This window comes from Manis javanica, chromosome 17 (genome assembly GCF_040802235.1).
Source record: "Manis javanica isolate MJ-LG chromosome 17, MJ_LKY, whole genome shotgun sequence".
In the NCBI taxonomy this organism is placed as follows: Eukaryota; Metazoa; Chordata; class Mammalia; order Pholidota; family Manidae; genus Manis; species Manis javanica.
This window is the reverse complement of record NC_133172.1, coordinates 58,865,443-58,884,309: the sequence shown is the minus strand read 5'-3', so window position 1 is coordinate 58,884,309 and position 18,867 is coordinate 58,865,443. Positions and strand designations below refer to the sequence as shown.

The window sequence follows — 18,867 nt, the reverse complement described above, 5'->3', positions numbered from 1 at the left end:
TCTATCTCTTTCTTGAAATCCTCCCTGACATCTTGAATACTTTTCTGTAGCTCCATGAGCATGTTTATAATTTTTATTTTGAAATCTTTATCAGGAACATTGGTGATTTCAGTTTCACTTGGCCCTCCTTCTGGTAATTGTGGGATTTGGGTTTGTACCAAGTTCTTTTGCCATTTCATATTTGTAATAAATAATATGGAATAATAACTTTGTGTAGGTGACACCCTCTAGTGCCCAGAAGCTCTACTCTCTGGACCTGCACAGCACCTGGAGCGATGGTGGGGGTCACAGGTGAGCAGAACCAGTGCCTGCTGGGAGGAAAGAGTTCTTTCCTGTTTCCAGACTGCAGTGCCTGCCTCCACTGCCAGGGCCAGTGCACCAAGCACACAAGGAGGAGCCTCTGTGTCACACCCCTGTAGCTGCCATAGGCGGGGCTGCCCTCAGGATGGCCTGGCACAATGATGGGGGCAGCAGGTTTGCAAATAGATGCCAGCCGGATACAAGGAGCTGCAGGCTGTGTATCATGGTGGGAGCCTCAGCAGGCATTGCCAGCAGGGGGATGGTGCACCTGAAGCTCCTGAAAGTTCCCAACTTGCTAGGCTGAGTGCACTGGGATGATTTTGTCCCCCTGTCCTTTCTCCTGAGCAGCAAGTTGTGTAATCCTTGACCCATTAGCAGCTCTCTCACTATTAGAAAGTTTTTCACAGTGCCCACCTTTCTTTTGTCCCAGAGTGGCTAGTTCTGGGTATCTGTTCTCCACAAGTGGATGGAATCTCAGTCTCTCCAAGTGTTCTGCCTGTCTTTACTTTCTAACCTCACTAATCTCCAGAACATCATGTAATGTAGGTTCGTGCTCCCAGAGCAGACCTCCAGGGCTGGGTGTTCAGCAGTCCCAGGCCTCCACCCTCTCCCCGCTCTTCCTCCTGCTGGGGAGCTGGGGTTGGAGAATGGCTTGGGTCCCACCAGATCACAGCTTCTCTACTTTTCCCTTTTCTGTGAGGTCTCCTCTTTCCCCAGATGTAGGCAGTCTGTCGCAGTCTTCTTTCCAGTTGCTCTTTCAGGATTAGTTGTATTTGCTAAATTTTCATATTATATGTGGTTTTGGGAGGAGGTTTCTGTCTCACTTCTCATGCTGCCATCCTTCAGCCTCTCTGATTGCTGGCCTTCTAATAGGGCCTGAGGTTTTCTGGTTTATCTACACGTTCCAGATGGCTGATCTTTTTTGATGACTTTAAACTCCCTGTATCAGGTCCTCATTATTTTATAATTCACTGTTTATTGTAAATAGTTATACCTCATTGCCTGTATAATAAAATGTACACATGAGGTTCAAAAAATAAACTACATATCTATTGAAAATAAACTTCCCTGCTTCACTGTTCCATGTTGTCTTTGACTTGAGAGGTTAAAGTTGAGAGAGATCTCAAGGGGAGCAAGCAAAACATGTATTGGGCATTCTGTTTCAGGAGAGCACTAGTCTCTAGAATGCTGGCCCCAAACAGCATGGGCTCACACCTTGAAAGCAGACTTGCCACACCCCTTCCTCCCTGCACACTGCCATGGTATTTCCGTGTCTGGAACCCACTGCTTTATCATTCCTGATGGTCAACACTGCCGCCCCTGGGCCTCACTGGCCAGTGGGGGGGGGGGAGGTCTTTATTGAATATCTCCTTGAGAAAAACACTATGTAGTCACCCTTATAAGAGAGCCAGATCAACCTATCAGACAGCAAAAGACCAGACTAAGAAAGCTACTTTTCTAGAAAATGACTATGCATTGCTAAGCTTGCTGAAAATTAATCCCTAATAAGCAACTATCTATTTTTTGCTCATCCTCTCATTTCTTAGGTGTTTATTAAGTTTTGACTATATGCCAGGAACTGTGCTTCATGTTGAATGAAGGGAGGTAAGAGCCTTACTAAACGCCTGCTTCATGCGAGGGACTCTTCTAAGTGCTTTCTATACAATGACTACTCTTCAACTAGCAAGTGAAGCAGAGAGCATTGTTCTCTTTTTGTTGGGATTGTCAGCTGTAAAGAGGATGTAAGCAGGAAGTGCTTGAGGCCTCCACTGCCTCCAGAAAGGTCCAGCACAGAAGAAAGCAGAGCTTAGAAATGGACAGTAGGTCCTGATGCCATTGCTGAAGTATCTGGATCCAGAAACGCCTGAAGTCAACTGATTCCTTCAGTTACATAAGCAGATACATTCCCTTTATGCTTAGCAGTTTTGAATTGGGCTGTGTCACTTGTATCTGAAAGAATCCTGATGGAAACATGGTTCCGGTTCTCAAGAAGCCTAGTGGTGGGGAGTGTGGGGTGGACAGATATTTATAATAATGCAGTAGTACTAGTGTGTGCAAGGTGTTAACGGGTGAGGATCCAGAAGAAGTGAATGATGGAACCTGGATTACCGGGAACATCACACAAGAGATTATGTTTGGACCAGGTCTCCCATGGGAGTACAGTCTGCAGCCAGATGAAGTGGGGTCTCAATGAAAGGGAACAGAGGCCAGAGGGAAATTTTGGTAAGAAGATGCTGGATATGCAAAGATGTGACCTAAAACATTGTGTTCTAGAAACAATCCACAATCTACTGAGTGGATCAGTAGGTTTTGCAGATAAAGATTTGCTGGGCTGATATCCTGAGAGGCCTTCAAACCTTTATTAAAAGGTTTAGGTTTTGTATGTTGGCAGACAGAGAATCACTGAACCAGCCAATGAGACAAAGCAAAACACCTACCACTGGCCTGGCTCATAGGAGGTGCCCATGGCATGGAGGCTGTTTGTCAAGGTTTTTAGGAGATGGATGACATGGTAAGATGTGCACCTTGTAGTGATTACTCTCTGTTTGGAAAGTATTGGGGAAGGAGGCCACTGCAGGACTCAGGTGGGAGATGAGGGCCTGCCCCGAGCCATAGCTGCTGGAGATGGTAGGGAGGGGCTGAGACGATAAAGATCTAGAGGCAGAATTGACAGGATTCAGGACCAATAGGATGCAGGCATGTAGGTAGGATGCAGGGATGTAGGGCCAGCTGTGGAAATCAGTGACCTCCGGGTTGCCGGCTTGAATATTAGGTGGCAGTGCCAGTATCTGAGTTGTGGGATACAGGAGGGTAAGCTGACTTGTAGACTGGCAGCTGGGGAGAAGAGAATGTGGTCAGTTTTTGAGAAAATGAGGTATAAAATGTTACATATAATAACCCTGGACATTGGCAAGAGAGTTAGGTTGATAATACATTATTTGAAATTACTGGCATAAATTTCAGTGTTTCTCCACTCTGATGGAACATCAACATCACCGGGAAGCTTTAAAATATACTGACATCTGGGACCCTAAGTAGGATCTTCTTTGCCTCTGATGCCCAGCAACGGAGGAGCGACAGCGCCGACCTCATTGTTGAAGAACTAGCTGAGTCATTGTTGGTAGGTACTAACTTAATTGGTTGGCGACGGGTACCCAGGCTGGGTTGGCCTTAATCATTCCTTAAGGGGCCCCACATAACTTCCCTTTTGCACTGGGCCCTCCAAGTTATGCAGCCCACCCTGCGCCCAAGCATGGGCATTTTCAGACACTACCAGGTGATTCTAACGTGCAGCAGATTGAGAATTCCTAGTACAAGGAGAGAATAGCGTATCCCAGGAAGTGTAGAGTGGGAAGTTTGGGGGTGGAGCCCCTGGAAACATCCATGGGGAGTGGGAAAGACAGAGGGAGAGGTTCACGCAGGAGGAGCAGAAAGAATGACTATAGAACTAAGAAGGCGGTATCGGTCTGGATACCCTGAAGCTGAGGCACGGGAGGGTGAGCAACATGTTTAAATTCTGCAAAGAGGTGAGGAGCTTGGCATTCAGGATAATGCTGATGAGCTTGGCCAGACCAGTCAGAGAGGCATGCTGACAGCCAATGCCAGGCTGAAGGGGGAGAAGTGACAACTGAGGGCAGCAGGGCTCCAAAGAGCTTGGCCATGAAATAGCAGAAGAGAAAGGTCAGCAGCTAAGGGAGGACCTTAATCCCTGAGCTATGTTTTTTAAGACTGACATATTAATGTTGTTGAGAGGAAAGCAATGGGGCAGGGGTACGGAACAGGAGGGTAATAATGGGAGAGTGACCAAGCAGATGTTGGAAGGGATGGGATAAAGAATTCTGTATGTCCAGTGAGGATGGACCACCCCTGAGCCATTCCCAATGTCTTCATGTTTCCAAGAGGCCCCAGCATATTGTAGGTGCTTAGGACAGGTATCTTAAGGCACAGTCAGCCGCCAGGTTGGACTAGAGGGCAGTGGAAATTAGAGGCTGCAACCAGTGTTGGGTGTTTGCAAGGAGGGTGGAGGGCAATGGGGGGCACAGGTGGCTGAAGGCAATACCTCTGTTCTGCACCTTCTCCACCACCTTGCTGTAGGCGTCTTTTATCTGCTGCGGGTCCGTGATGTCCAGCTGGAGCACAGAGAGGCACTTGGAGCACGTTCTTCGCAGTTCCTCTGCCCCGGATCCCTTTTCATTCAGAACTCCAGCAAACACCGTGAAGCCCAGCGCATCCAGATACTTGGACAAAGCATGGCCGATCCCGGAATCACTACCTGCAATACAAAATAGGCTCTAACCGAGTGGCAGGAGAAATTATTTAATAAGGAAAGCACTACCTGCGATTTATGATTTATCGTTGTTCTCTGAAGAGAGTGGGTCTTGAGGAAGTTCATCCGCTAAGTAGAAAAATGGGCAGAGAAGCCAAAACAGATCAATTTCTCTGTATAAAATAAGGGCAGGGAGGTAAAATTTGGCGTGGGGCCTAAGTGGGAGGAGAAACACTGATGGAGGGATGGCCCCAGGAGGGGCTGGTGGCCAGAGAAATCCGGAGGGAAAAACTAAGACAGTTAATGGAACTTTTGTATGACTCTCTGCAGTGCAGTATTTGACGGAGTCACCATCACACCATGGAATCTGCAGTAAAATGTTCCTTACAAACTACTACTTTGGAGCTGGTTTTGCTTTTAGAGATGTGACAAAATGTTGGATCCTGCTTCAAGGTGGACACAGGGCAATAATGCAGGCTGTCCACTGGGGCCGTTCCTTCTGGATGCTGAGAGATGGAGGCTCATGGCCACCTGCCCTTCGCATCTCCCCAGAACCTTCTCCCTAGCCAGTGGATAGACATCAGCCCTAGAAAGAAACCTGCAACCGAACCAAACAGGAAGCACCAAGTGCATTGCTTTGTGGAAATAGGAAATTTTTAAAGGTAAAATATGTGCCAGGCCTTTCAGAATTTGAAATGGGAGTTGACCCAACCCAGTCTGGAGGAAATTAGGGATCCTAGAAAAATTGTCTGACACCCACAAGTGTAAAATGCAGACATCGGAAATTCTGAAGATGAGTACAACAGGGACAGAGTATCACCCTTTGAGCCATACCAGAATAAATGTGTAACTGTTAATATGTCTCTACAGCTCTAAAGATAAGAAATCAACTCCACAGTGGGTGTGTCACGTGGTCTTTCTGGTAACCCTTAAGAGCTCTCTCTTAGCATTGGCGTATAGTCAGGCATTCTGCTAAGAACTGAAAGACCTGGGAAATCAGCAAGGGTGCTGATAATCAATTCAAGGATCAGTATTTAAGTGACCAGAAAAGATGTCTGTTTCCAAGCTAACAAGACCTGCCTAGAACGTGGCCCAAAATGTTACTGTCCCCAGAGAGAGGGGGATCACCTTCAAAAGACAAAATGACAGAGAAACAGGTGTTCCCCTGCATTGTTGAGAAATGTGAAGAACTGAAACCCATGGCTGGTTTAAATGTGCAGATCCTTTGATCCAAAAAGCCTCAGCATCTGTCTTAGAGAACAAACTCACATACATCCAGAGACACACAAATGATGTTCTTTACAGCCGTGTGTATAACAGCACAAGAAGGAATCAGCCTAAATGTCATGGATGGGAGAATGGTCACATAAATGATGGTACCAGGATGCAATATGACACAGCAATTTTTTTTTCCATTTTTTTTTATTAAGGTATCATTGATATACACTCTTATGAATGTTTCACGTGAAAAACATTGTGGTTACTGCATTCACCCATATTATCAAAGTTGACACAGCAATTTTAAAAGATAGGGTAGAACCATATGAACTGACGTGGATATTGCTCTATGATACTTTGTTAAGTGAAATAAACTAAGATACAGTATAGTGCTCATTATATAGAATCCAATTTATGCCCCCCAAAAAAAGGAGGGAGCTAATTCTGTATTTACTGGGTACATGGAAATGTCAAAGAAAGGATCTGGAGGGAAAGACACAAAGACAGTAGCACTAGTTACAACTGTTGCCCCAGGCAGAATGGAGAGGAGCTTGTCTTGTAACGTTTCACATTTTTGCTACAAGGAAGTATTTATTTGTGTAATTTATCTTCTTTTAAAGGCCACGCCAATTAGAATGGAGATTGGCCAGCCCAGTGAGTGTCAGAAAAGGTACAACAGAAAGGCCAACGTGGGCTGGCCTCTACAAACACTGCCCGAGATAGTAGCAGCTTTAGCAAAAGGCATGGGCATTCTTATTCCCCAGATGCTCCTATTGTGAAATGCAGTTGCCATAGCTGATAGCGTTTAGCTTATGCTCCGTTTCCCTTCTTCTTGTATTTCCATGTGTGTCTGTGCCCAGGAAACAGCGCCCCTGTGTGTGCCTGCTTTCCCACCTGGGCCTGGCCAGAGGCAGGGATAGTACCATTTGAGGTAGACATAAGTATCTGGGCTATGTGATGGGTCTCTGCCTTGGTATAAATCAGCACATTAAAATTCTGATTTTAACATGTAGTAACATATATGTATAACAGTTTTGTGAGCCCAGCGAATGTGGCTTTGCTCTATAGACATGACATGCAGCTGGACAAACCCAAATGCTGGGTCTACAGCGATGGCACCAGATCCCAGACAGTGGCTAGTTCACCACATAGTGGGTGCAATGCATTCAGCCTCTCCCTGGTAACCCCCAAATGCCATGGTGGTCAACTCTGTCTTATAAAATTATACTCCAGTTGTCTATAGTCGAGATTACACTCCCATTTCACAGATGGGAAACTGAACCTGAGAGAGGTCAAGGTCACAGAGATGGTAGGGATGGACCTGGACTCTTTACCAGAGCCTAAATCCAAGACCATGACCCTTCATCCCAGACCAGCCACCTTCTCCTTTATCTGTGAAGTAGAGAAGGGAGGAATGGGAAAGCCAACCCCAGCAAGGAAGGCTCTGCATTAACCTGAAACTAACCAAATTATAACCAGACTGGAGTGAAGAGTGGATCTTGAGTCAGGTTATACACACTCTGCTGGGTGAGCCATGTGTTCACGGAGGGCGCCCCCCATTTGCAATACACTATATACCCTATGCTTCTGCTTCGTGATTGACGTGGCTGGACATACTGGGGCCATGGATTTTCACGTTCCCACTTCCCCTGACAGGTTTGTCATATAAGGATACCAGCACTTCCCTGGCACAGACAGGATCATTCTCTAGTGCAGAGCTGAAGGCCATGGCCCTCAGCTCCATGCAACAAATAAACACTCAGCAGGCGTCTGCCAGGGAAGGTATCTGCCCAAACAGCTGTCGTCTGATAAATGGATGAACCAAATATGATCTCTCCATACCATGGACTGTTTTGTTTTTTACTGAAGTACAGTTGATTTACAATCTTATATTGGTTTCAAGTATACAATACAGTTGGTCAACAGTTACCCACATTATTAAATCCTTACCCCAACTAGTGCAGTTACTTTCTGTCAACATAGGAAGATGTTACAGAATCATTGGCTGTATTCTCCATGCTGTCTACCAACCCTGTGACAAACTTATATTATGATTATGATTGAGAATTTTTTAGGCCCCTTTATCCCCCTCATCCTACCCCCCCACCAACCGCAACTCCTCCCCCCGTGGCAACCACCTGTCACTTCTCAGTGTCTATGAGTCTACTGCTATTTTGTTCATTTTGTTGTGTTTTGTGTTCAGATTCCACAAATAAGCAAAATCATGTGGTATTTGTCTTTCTCTGCCTGGCTTATTTCACTGAGCATAATATCCTCTGAGGCCATCGATGTTGTTACAAATGGAAGGATTTCTTTCTTTTTCATTCCATTGTGTATATGTACCACCTCTTCTTTATCCACTGATCTACTGATGGACACTTTGGTTGCTTTATATCTTGGCTATTGTAAATAAAGCAGCAGTGAGCATAGGGGTGCATATACATTTCAAATCAGGGATTTTGTTTTCTTCAGGTAAATTTCTAGATGTGGAATTACAGGGTCATATGGCATTTTTATGGTTTGCTTTTTGAGCAACCTCCATACTGTTTTCCATGGTGGCTGTGCCAATTCACATCCCCACCAACAGTGTAGGAGGCTCCCTTTTCTCTACATTCTTGCCAACACTTGTTATTTTTTGTCTTTTGGATGGTGGCCATTCTGACTGATGTGAGATGATATCTCATTGGGGTTTTAATTTGTATTTCCCTGAAGATTAGTGATGTGGAGTCTCTTTTCATGTGCCTGTTGGCCGTCTGTACTTTTTCTTAGGAAAAATGTTCAGGTCCTCTACCTATTTTTAATCACATTATTTGTTTTTTTGGTGTTGAGCTGTATGAGTTCTTTCTGTATTTTGGATAACCCCTTATCAGATAAATCATTTATGAATATATTCTCCCATACTGTAGGATGCCTTTTTGTTCTGCTGATGGTGTCCTTTGCTGTACAGAAGCTTTTTAGTTTGATGTAGTCCCGCTTGTTAATTTTTACAATGGACTATTATTCAACAATGGAAGGGAATGAAAGTCTGACATGTAAAGTACTATAAGAATGAATCTTAAAAACATTATGCTAAGTGAAGGAAGGAAGAGACACTTTGATCTGACTCCATTTCCTCTGAGTAGAAAATGATCTTTAAGACATTTTCAAGGTAGTGTCTTTGACCAGTTTCATAATTTCATAATTTCTTTTTGGAAAGTTCCTGGGAAGAGCCTGGCATATAGTAGATACAAGAACACCTTGGAGGTATTGATTCTAGACTGCAGCAATAAAGCAAATACTGCCATCAAGGGAGTCAAAAGAATTGTTTGGTTTCCCAGTGCATATAAAAGTTTTGTTTATACAATACTGTAGTCTAGTAAGTATGCAATAGCATATGTCTTTTAAAATGTTGTACCTTAATTAAAAATACCTTATTGCTAAAAAATGCTAACCATTATCTGAACTCTCAGCAAGTTATAATCCTTTTGTTATTGGAGGGTCTTCCTTGATGTTGATGGCTGCTGACCAATCAGAGAGATGATGGCAGAAGGTTGGGGTGGCTGTGGCAATTTCTTAAAATAACACAATTAAGTTTATTGCCTCAATTGACTCTTCCTTTCACAAATGATTTCTCTGTAGTGTGCAATACTGTTTGACAGCATTTTACCCACAGTACTTCTTTCAAAACTGGAGGCAATCTTCTCAAACCCTGCCACTGCTTTATCAACTACGTTTTCATAACCTTCTAAATCTGTTGCTGTCAATTCAACATTCTTCACAGCATCTTCACCAGGAGTAGATTGCATCTCAAAAAAAAAAAAAAAAACACCTTTTTTGTTCTTCCATAAGAAGCAACCCATCCATTCTCGTTTTATCATGAGATGTAGCGATTCAGTCGCGTCTTCAGGCTCCACTTGTCATCCTAGCTCTCTTGCTGTTTCTACGACATCTGCAGTGACTTCCTCTACTGAAGTCTTGAATCCCTCAAAATCATCCCTAAGGGTTGGAATTTACATCTTCCAAACTCCTGTTAATGTTGATATCTTGACCTCTGCCCATGAATCATGAATGTTCCTAATGGCATCTAGAATGGTGAATCCTTTCCAGAAGGTCTTCAATTTACTTTGTCAGATTTTTTACTTACTTTGTTAGAGAAATCACTATCTACGGCAGCTATCACCTTACAAATTGTATTTCTTAAATAATTAGACTTGAAAGTCAAAATTATCCCTTAATCTGTGGGCTACAGAATGGATGTTGTTGTTAACAGGCATAAAAACAATATTAATCTCATTGTCCATCTCCGTCAGAGCTCTTGGGTGACCAGGAACATTGTCAATGAGCAGTGATATTTTGAAAGGAATCTCTTTTCATGAGCAATAGGTCTCAACAGTGGGTTTAAAATACTCAGGAAACCATGTTGCAAAACAGATGTGCTGTCACCCAGGCTTTGTTGTTCCATGTTTGGAATAGACAGAGTAGATTTAGCATGATTCTTAGGGGTCCCAGGATTTCCAGGTAGTAAATAAGCATTGGTTTCAACTTAAAGTCACCCAGTATATTAATCCCTGACAAGAGAGTCAGCCTGTCCTTTGAAGCTTTGAAGCCAGGCATTGACTTCTCCTCTCTAGCTATGAAAAGTCCTAGATGGCATCTTCTTTCAATGTAAGGCTGTTTCATCTACTTTAAACATCTGTGGTTTAGTGTAGCAAAATTAATTATCTTCGGGAGATCTTCTGAGTGCCTCGCTGCGGCTTCTCCATCAGCACCTGCAGCTTCACCTGCACTTTTATGTTGCGGAGACGGCTTCTTTCCTTAAACCTCATGAGCCAACCTCTGCCAGCTTCAGACTTCTCTGCAGCTTCCTCACCTCTGTCAGCCTCCACTGAATTGAAGTGAGGGCCTTACTCTTGATTAGGCCTTGGCTTAAGGGAATATTGTGGCTGGCTTGATCTTCTATCCGGACCATTAAAAGTTTCTCCCTGTGAGCAATAAGGCAGTTTTGCTTTCCTATCCTCAGTGTGTTCGCTGGAGTGAAGCTTTTCATTTCCTTCAAGAACTTTTCCTTTGCTTCACAACCTGACTGACTGGTGCAGGAGGGAGAGATTTCAGCCTCTCTCAGCTTTTGACATACTTTTCTTACTACGCTTAATCATTTCTAGCTTTTGACTTAAAGTGAGAAACATATGACTCTTCTCTCCACTTGAACACTTAGGCGCCATTGTAGGGTTACTAATTAGCCTAATTTCATATTATTGTGTCCCAGGGATAGAGAGGCTTGAGGAGAGGGAGGGATATGGGGGAATATTAGTAGGTGCTCCCCCACAATTACAATAGTAACACCGAAGATCACTGATCACAAATCACCATAACAAATATAATAGCAATGAAAACGTATGAAATACTGCAAGAATTGCCAAAGTGTGACAGAGCCATGAAGTGAGCAGATGCTATTGGAAAAACGGTGCCAATAGACTTGCTTGACACAGGGTTGCCGCACACCTTCAATCTGTAAACACATACCTTATCTGCAAAGGGCAGTAAAGCACAGGGCAATGAAACAAGGTATGCCTGTACTAGCCACAAACTGAGTGATGACATGTTTAACTTTCTTGAGCACTGTGATCCTGGGAGACAGTGAAGGTTATGAAATGCCCCCAGTGCTAGTGTTCTGGGAAACAGCTGTTGCAAACAAGCCGCCTTCCCTGCATACAGCTTAGACAGGACCCATGGATGCCCCCTTTGTTTGCCTGTGACAAGGCCAGACCCAGGCCCTCCAAATTTCCATTCTGTGCTTCGTAAATGATTAGCTGACCTGCTTGTCCCCAGTGAGTCCCTGCAACAAAATGCTTGTTAACCCAGTTTGGGTACAGATTAGCTCCTTCCTGCAGGGCCTGGCCCACCCTCAGCTCGAGCCAGCAGGTAGCCCCTCCTGGACACAGCTGGTTTCCAGGGAGAAGGCCCCCCCTCCGCTGTCTGATCAGGCCATTCCGGTTCGGCCCAGTTCCTCTCACCTGGCTCTTTCCACAGTTGTTTACTCCCTGCTATAAAAGCAAAATTCTTTTTTGCCTAACCTTTGAGATACTTACTGACTTATGATCAGAGTATCACTCTTACTGTCATAGTCTCTTTTTGATCGAAGTCTATCAATTAAAGACTTTAATAGACTTTTTATTAAAGTCTCTCCTTCCTGGATCTGGATTTGGTTTTTATTTTAGTGCCTTACTAAAGCCAAAGTGCACAGGAGGCCGTATGCTTGTCCTTACCTGGGAGAACGCATAGCATAGAGGCCTGGGTGTGAGCCTGGACCCACCACCCTTACCTGTGTGGTCCTGGCCGGGTCATTTAACTTGTCTGTGTCTCAGCCTCATGTGTAAAATGGGCCTAATAATGGAGCTCACATCAGTTAATATTTGTGAAGTCCTTAACAGTGCCTGTTCCAAGTAATTACTATATAGGTCTTCTTTTTTTAAAAAAATAAATCTATGTCATCCTATCTGATTTTACACCTTTACATGCGCAATATTAGTAGGTGGGGAGTTTACCTCTGCTGACAGTCAGCTAAACATCTCCATCAAGACTCGGACTGCCTGAACCTGTCTCTTCCACGTATGACCCTGGGGAATGTTAAGTGTGGAGCCTCCATTTCCTTGTCTGGGAAGTAGGGTTATAACGTGCCTCCCTCCTAGGCTGACTTTGAAAGTCAAGGAGACAGAGGGTGTTTCGCACAAGGCCTGACATGTGGGAAGGGACTGTTATCGCTCTTGTGGCTCGAACCCAGACGCCGTTTCTGACTTACAGTGTTAGGTATCAGGCTGTGCTAGCCCTGGCGCTTAAAGCTGTGCGCAGGGATCAGAGGGCTGGGGAGCCACTCCCTGCTGAGATAGAATAACTCGTATACTTCAGAAGCCCAAAGACAAGGCCGAGGCCTGGAAGAAAAGGCAAAAGGTTTCCTAAGAGTTTCGCAATAGTGGCGTCTGAAAATAATCACACCTGGTATGAATTGCATGCTTACCAAGTTCCAGCCATGTGTGTGAACTCACTGAACCTCCCCAACAGCCCTGGAAAGAAAGTCATTTTACTATCGACTGTTTACAGAGGAGGAAATTGAGGCACAGATGGATTGAGACAGTCAGCTGGGATGTAGTAGAGGTAGGTTGGAACCCAGGCAGAGCTGAGGTTTATTGAGGGTATAAAATACTCAATTTGTCGAAGCACAGGGCTTAGCACATAGAAGATGGTCAATAAAAAGTATGTGTTGGCTAAATGGATACTTTAGAAGGCATTGGAATGTGAGTGCCTTGGGGACAGAAAGTCCTATGTCACTACGGTTGAGGTTACCTGACTCAACTGCTCGACAAAAGTTTGTTGAGTTAGATACTTACCCCAACAGAGGGAGGGGGAAATGCTGGGGATGGTTTTAAGCTCTGCCCCTTGAGATCATGCTATCTCTAGTGGCCCAGAAATCCTTCAACATGGAGCAATCAGGCACTGGAGTCCCATTTGTGCAAGACTGGAGTGAATTTGAAACAGTGATTCATTCTACAAATACCAGTAAAATCTCAAGTTATATGCAAAATGGAGACAATGTGAATCCTTCAATTCAAAAGATTTAAGAATTGGATAGTTTCAAAACTGGTGGACCAGTTGTAAGTGGGTTTACGCTATCGCCACATGGGGCACTGTATTAGCTCATGAACAAAACATATCCCATCATTTGTTGGGTCAAGACTTAAATTAGGCAAGTTGTGAATAATTTGAGTTCAGGAATTCTTTGGGGTCAGGTCCTTTGAGTGAAACAAAGCCATTCTGCAAAGATAAGACTGCATGTGCTTTTGGACAAAGCTGGGTCCTTTGGAACTTACTTTCAGAAAGACGGGTAACAGGGGAAGAATTTGAAAGCCTATAAATGATCTCTAGTCATTATTAAAACATCATATATGGAATAAAACTTTAAGAACAACAGTGAGATAGATAAAAGAAGAAATTATCCATAATCTCACCAATCTAGTATAACTTCTATAATTCTAGTATTTTTCTATGTACTGTTCTTTAATAATTACAGTTAGAACTGTAATTATATAACATGTATATTTTGACACCTAATTTTTAAATTAATATTATATAAACCAATTTTAGGTATTTCTACATAGCCTTCAAAACCGTAAAGCATGATTTTTCATTACTAGATAGAATTCTCCCTATTTGAAATGAAGCAGAGAGACATGGTGAGAGCCTGGATTCAAATACTGCTCTGCCACTCACCAGCTGTGCGGCTTTGGCCAGTCACTTAACCTCTCTGTGCCTGTTTCCTCACCTATAAAGTGGGGTAATACTAGGATCTGCCTCATAAAGTTATTAGGATTAAATTATTTGTTCTATTAAAGTAATTGAAACAGGGCGTGGCACATGCCCATTGCCATCCAAGTGTTTGGTAAGTAAATGCCAACTGATATTTTTTTAAGCCATGCTATTACTTTCATTGGCTACTTTTAGTTCCTGAACACCAAAAAGATTTTCAGTTTAATTCTTATCTCAGAAGGTCATCACAGCCGTTCTAACCGTGGTGACAAATCAGCCAAGGACCCTAGCTCTGCTTTCTGCCCGTAGTCCCTTCCCTCCCAGACCCTGTGCCTAAAACTCCTCGAAGTACCCCCTTTGCCAATGATATCTCCAACCAATGGCAGCTGAACACAGAGCTTCTCAAAGGGTGGGCTTCAGAGGTACCCAGGTCCTTTCTCACAGTGGAATTTCACTTCTAATAGTGGAATGGAAAAACCACAGATTGAAGACTTACTATGTGCCAATAAGAAGACATGGGCCAAATATATGTCTTGCCTGGTCCACCCAGTGAGTGTATTTTGTAAAAGTTTGAAAACATTTAAATGAGCACTTTGAATCAGCTGATTTCACTTGCAAATCCAGGTCAGTCGTTTTGGAGACAGACCAACTCCGCCTTTCTACAAGGAACCCATGAGCTGAAGGTGAGGATCCCAGTGGCTGTTCCCTTCCTCGGGCCATCCTCACAGCAAGATCCACCGCGCTGTGTGCGTTTCCGGCACCAGCATTTCTCGCTAGTGCAACCTGCCCCACCCCTGCAGCATTCTGAGTCCAAGATCCCTGACATACTTTGTCCCACTTACAAAGGTCGTCTGGTCTAGAGCTGTTTATCCAGAAACCTGTGGAAAACTAAGGATGAAAGGGCTTGTTAAGATGTAAGCAATCCATCAGATTGGCACCCTATGTTGACACTACCTGTTCCCTGTAAAACAGATTCAAGTATGACTAAATGGTAGGTAAATAAATTAAAACTCTAGTACACTGAAGGCTTCCCTGCCATACAAGGCTATTTCCTGATCCAGGAAGAGCGAACAGCTGACGGCCGGACCACTGACACCCACCTCCCTTGCTCAAGGCCCTCTTAAAGGGCGGTAAGATTGGATGGTGAGGACCTGGGAAATAGCTAGGTATTTCATGTCAACTTTTTAATGGAAAGAAATGTATTTTTCCTGGAACATAACCTTTTTTTAACAATTCTCCCATACTATTGTTAGTCTTATGTTAAGATGGGCAACAAAAACACCATGAGATTAAATACTTGTTCAAGGCCACGCAGCCGGGATGTCCTAGTGTCTTCTCTTGAACGCAGATTCTCTCTTTCTAAGGCATGTACATGTACTGCTGTGATTCACTGTCTCCTTGAGCACCTGGGCAGGGCGGGGCCGAGGGATGTCCAAACTGAGGACACCGGTGAGGGGAGCTCTCTGCCAGAAAAGGGTCCCCATCATTGGTGCCAGCTCCCCTCACAGAGGACGGAGCCCCATCATCTGGCAACAGCGCAAACTCCTTGCAGCTGCTCTTCCAGAAGGGAAAGTGCAACGGGTCTGTTCTCAGAGGGGCACAGAGTCTCCAGGCCTTGCGGCGACATGAGCAACGGATCCACACAGCCCCACTGGGCTTGAGGAAATGGCTGGGTTCCCAGACCATCTCCAGTCCTGACCCTCTCCTGACCTCCACCTGCTGCCACGCCACATTCAAACAGTTCATCACCCACTGCCCCCAGTTGCTTCACCTTCTGGAACTCTTTATTCTCCTAAACGGCATTACCCTCCTTCCAGTCACCCAGGACAGATGCCTTCTTTCCAGTCCTCCCTGCCACTCGGTACCCACGCGTTCCAACCTGAGGTTTTGGTATCTGTCTCCATGTCTCCTTTACGGCCTTTCATGGCAAAAAACTTCAGCTCAACTTGTTACCAAGTTCAAGCTCATGCCTCTCACCACACAGCACGCCAGTAAGTCCAGAGACAAGGTGTTGGGACAAGGAAAGCAACTTTATGCAGAAAGCCAGCAGACCGAGAAGATGGCAGACTAATGTCCTAAAGCACTATCTTAAGGTGAATTTCATGCTTTTGTGCTAGGGAAGTGGGGAGCAGAAGGGGGTCACACTCAGCAGGTGACGATTGGCCACAGACACCTGGACATCAGCAAGTCTGAGGAGGGTGACACTCCTTGCCCTTAGCTAGTTGATTCCAGTCATTTTTTTGACACTGGTCTGGCCATGATGTTCCCATAAGCCCTTGACAATCCAGTCGTCGCTGTTGCACACACCTCTTTATCTGTCTCCTCAAGGGGAGGCGAGTTCCTGGTAAGGGGCTGGTTGCATCAGGCTTAAGCCGTGAACAAAAGTCCTTTTAATGACTAACAAGCCTACAAGCAGGCCTGCAGGGCTGAGCCGAAGCTTTCTGACCCAGAGATTACGGCAGCAAAGGAGACAGAGACAATATGAAGGCAAAAGGCCAATTTTTCATTCTGTTACAAAGTCAGTTCAGCCTGCCGTCAGATTGCCTCCACGCTGAGGATGCACTTGCTCAGGTGCAGCAAAAAGATATCCTAATTTTCCAAAATTTCACAGTACATCTGTTGAGGATATACCAGTTAAGAAACACTGGGCATGACTCTTGATACTGGTACCCCTGAAACTGATGCTGATGGGCTGTGTCGCCTGAAATGGCCAGAATTGGAGAGGTCCTTGGCCAAGACAGAGGCTGTTAGAAAGAGCTGAGTTAAGTATTCAGATAAGAGTAGAAAAACTGCCCCCTAGCAGTACTTAGGGGACTCAGCCAAGACTTCCCAGCCCCATGTCCTCTAAGGGCATCATTGCAGAGTCTGAAGAAATACCTTCTTTTTTTTTTTTTAATCTATTAAGTGCCCACCTTCCTAAAAAGAAAGAAAATAGGAAGTCTATTTAAGTTGGTATCCATGACCATAAAAAATGTGTTGCTCTGGCTTTCCCTAAATGCCACTTTTAACTTCTGACACTTCCTCCTGCCTCTCTTCACCTTTATTCGTTCATTCATTCTTCATTCAGGCATCACTGTGTTAGGTCCTGGAAATACCACTATAAAAGAGACATCTCCCCACCTCCATGGAACTTACTGACTAAGACGGAGGTTCTGCATCCCAAGTCCCACTAGAATCCCCCCATGTTCTAAAAATTGTCGATGCCGAGCCCCATCCCCAGAGAGTCTTAGCTAGTTGGTGTGGGATGGGCCCAAGTAGTGGTGACAGCTTTTGAAGCTCTCCAGGGCATTCCAGTGTGCAGCCAGGGCTCTGAAACACTAATCTAAGGCAGAGATCTCAGCCAAGGGTGCTGCACTCCTGGGTGTTTGACAACATTTGGAGCATTTTGGTTGTCACACTCTGAGAGTGTTACTGGCATCCAGTGGTACATGCCAGAGATGCTGCTCAACATGCTGCCACGCATGGGTCAGCCCGCTGCCGACAAAGAATGACCTGGCCTCAGTGGCAACAGTGCAGAAATGGAGGCACCCTGGTCTATGGGAACACAGACGTTAGGTGAATGATTACAATAGACAGTGATGGATGTTATAAATAGAAAAGTTCTAGGAGCTATGGGCCAAAGCTTATGATTTTTTATCTTTCTCTAATTGAAGTATCATTGATATACAATCTTATATTAGTGTCAAGTATACAACTCAGTGGTTCAACAGTTGCCTACATTATTAAATCCTCACCTCAACTAGTGCAATTACTGTCTGTCAACATAGGAAGATGTTATAGAATCATTGGCTGTATTCTGCCTGCTCTACTACCACCCTTGTGACACACTTATATTGTGATTGAGAATTTTTGTGCCCCTTTATCCCCCTCAACCTCCCCACCCACCCATCCCAACCCCTCCCCCATGGTAACCACCAGTCACTTCTCAGTGTTTGTGAGTCTACTGATACTTTGTTCATTTTGTTGTGTTTTGTTTTTAGACTCCACAAATCAGTGAGATCATATGATATTTGTCTTTCTCCACCTGGCTTATTTCACTGAGCATAATACCCTCTAGCTCCATCCATGTTGTTGCGAATGGTAGGATTTGTTTTCTTCTTATGGCTGAATAATATTCCATTGTGTATATGTACCACATCTTCTTTATCCATTCATCTACTGATGGACACTTAGGTTGCTTCCATATCATGGCCATTGTAAATAATGTGGTAATAAGGGCCATAGCTTGTGTCTGCAGAGAACTCAAGGTCCTTCCTTTAGTGACGGCTCCACCAGAGAAGAACACAGGCAGGAAGAGAAGGAGCTAGGTCACCTCCAGCAGGGCAGGGACCGTACTAGGTCATCGAGTTCACTGTTCTATCCCCTGGGCCTAACACAGTCTGGGCACATTGCAATTGCTCGGTAAATACTTGCCAAAGACAAAATGAGCAGCTGATTCAATGGAATCATTATCATCCAGGCGCCATCACGCTTCCCGTCCTCTCGTACCGCACTGGTCTCCCAGGCTCCCCTTCTCCCTGCTCCCCCAAGCCTGCCTGCCCCTGTCTGCCATTCATCTGGCCCACGGTGCCTGATTCTGATCCCAAGGGTTCCCTTGAGCCTACCTTTCCTCTGCTCCACAGCTTCAGAGGCTTCCACTACTGGTAGAATAAAATTCAAGTCCTCAAGTCTCGCATCAAAGGCTTCATGATCTGATTTGAATCTACATTTGCAGGCTTGTGTCCCCGCATACACCATGAACAGACGAGGACTTTTAACACATTGTTATTCTAAACTGATAAAATTAACATTTCTTCGTTAAT

At 44.6% G+C, this 18,867-nt stretch overlaps 1 protein-coding gene across 1 annotated transcript in view; it reads right to left on the bottom strand.

The window, feature by feature from the left end:
* HSD17B2 (hydroxysteroid 17-beta dehydrogenase 2) overlaps positions 1-18,867 on the bottom strand; it is a 69,795-nt gene that overhangs the window by 28,877 nt on the left and 22,051 nt on the right. The window contains exon 2 of the mRNA XM_017665858.3: positions 4,361-4,573. Within this exon, the coding sequence (XP_017521347.1) occupies positions 4,361-4,573 (213 nt within the window). The remainder of the gene's footprint in view (positions 1-4,360; positions 4,574-18,867) is intronic.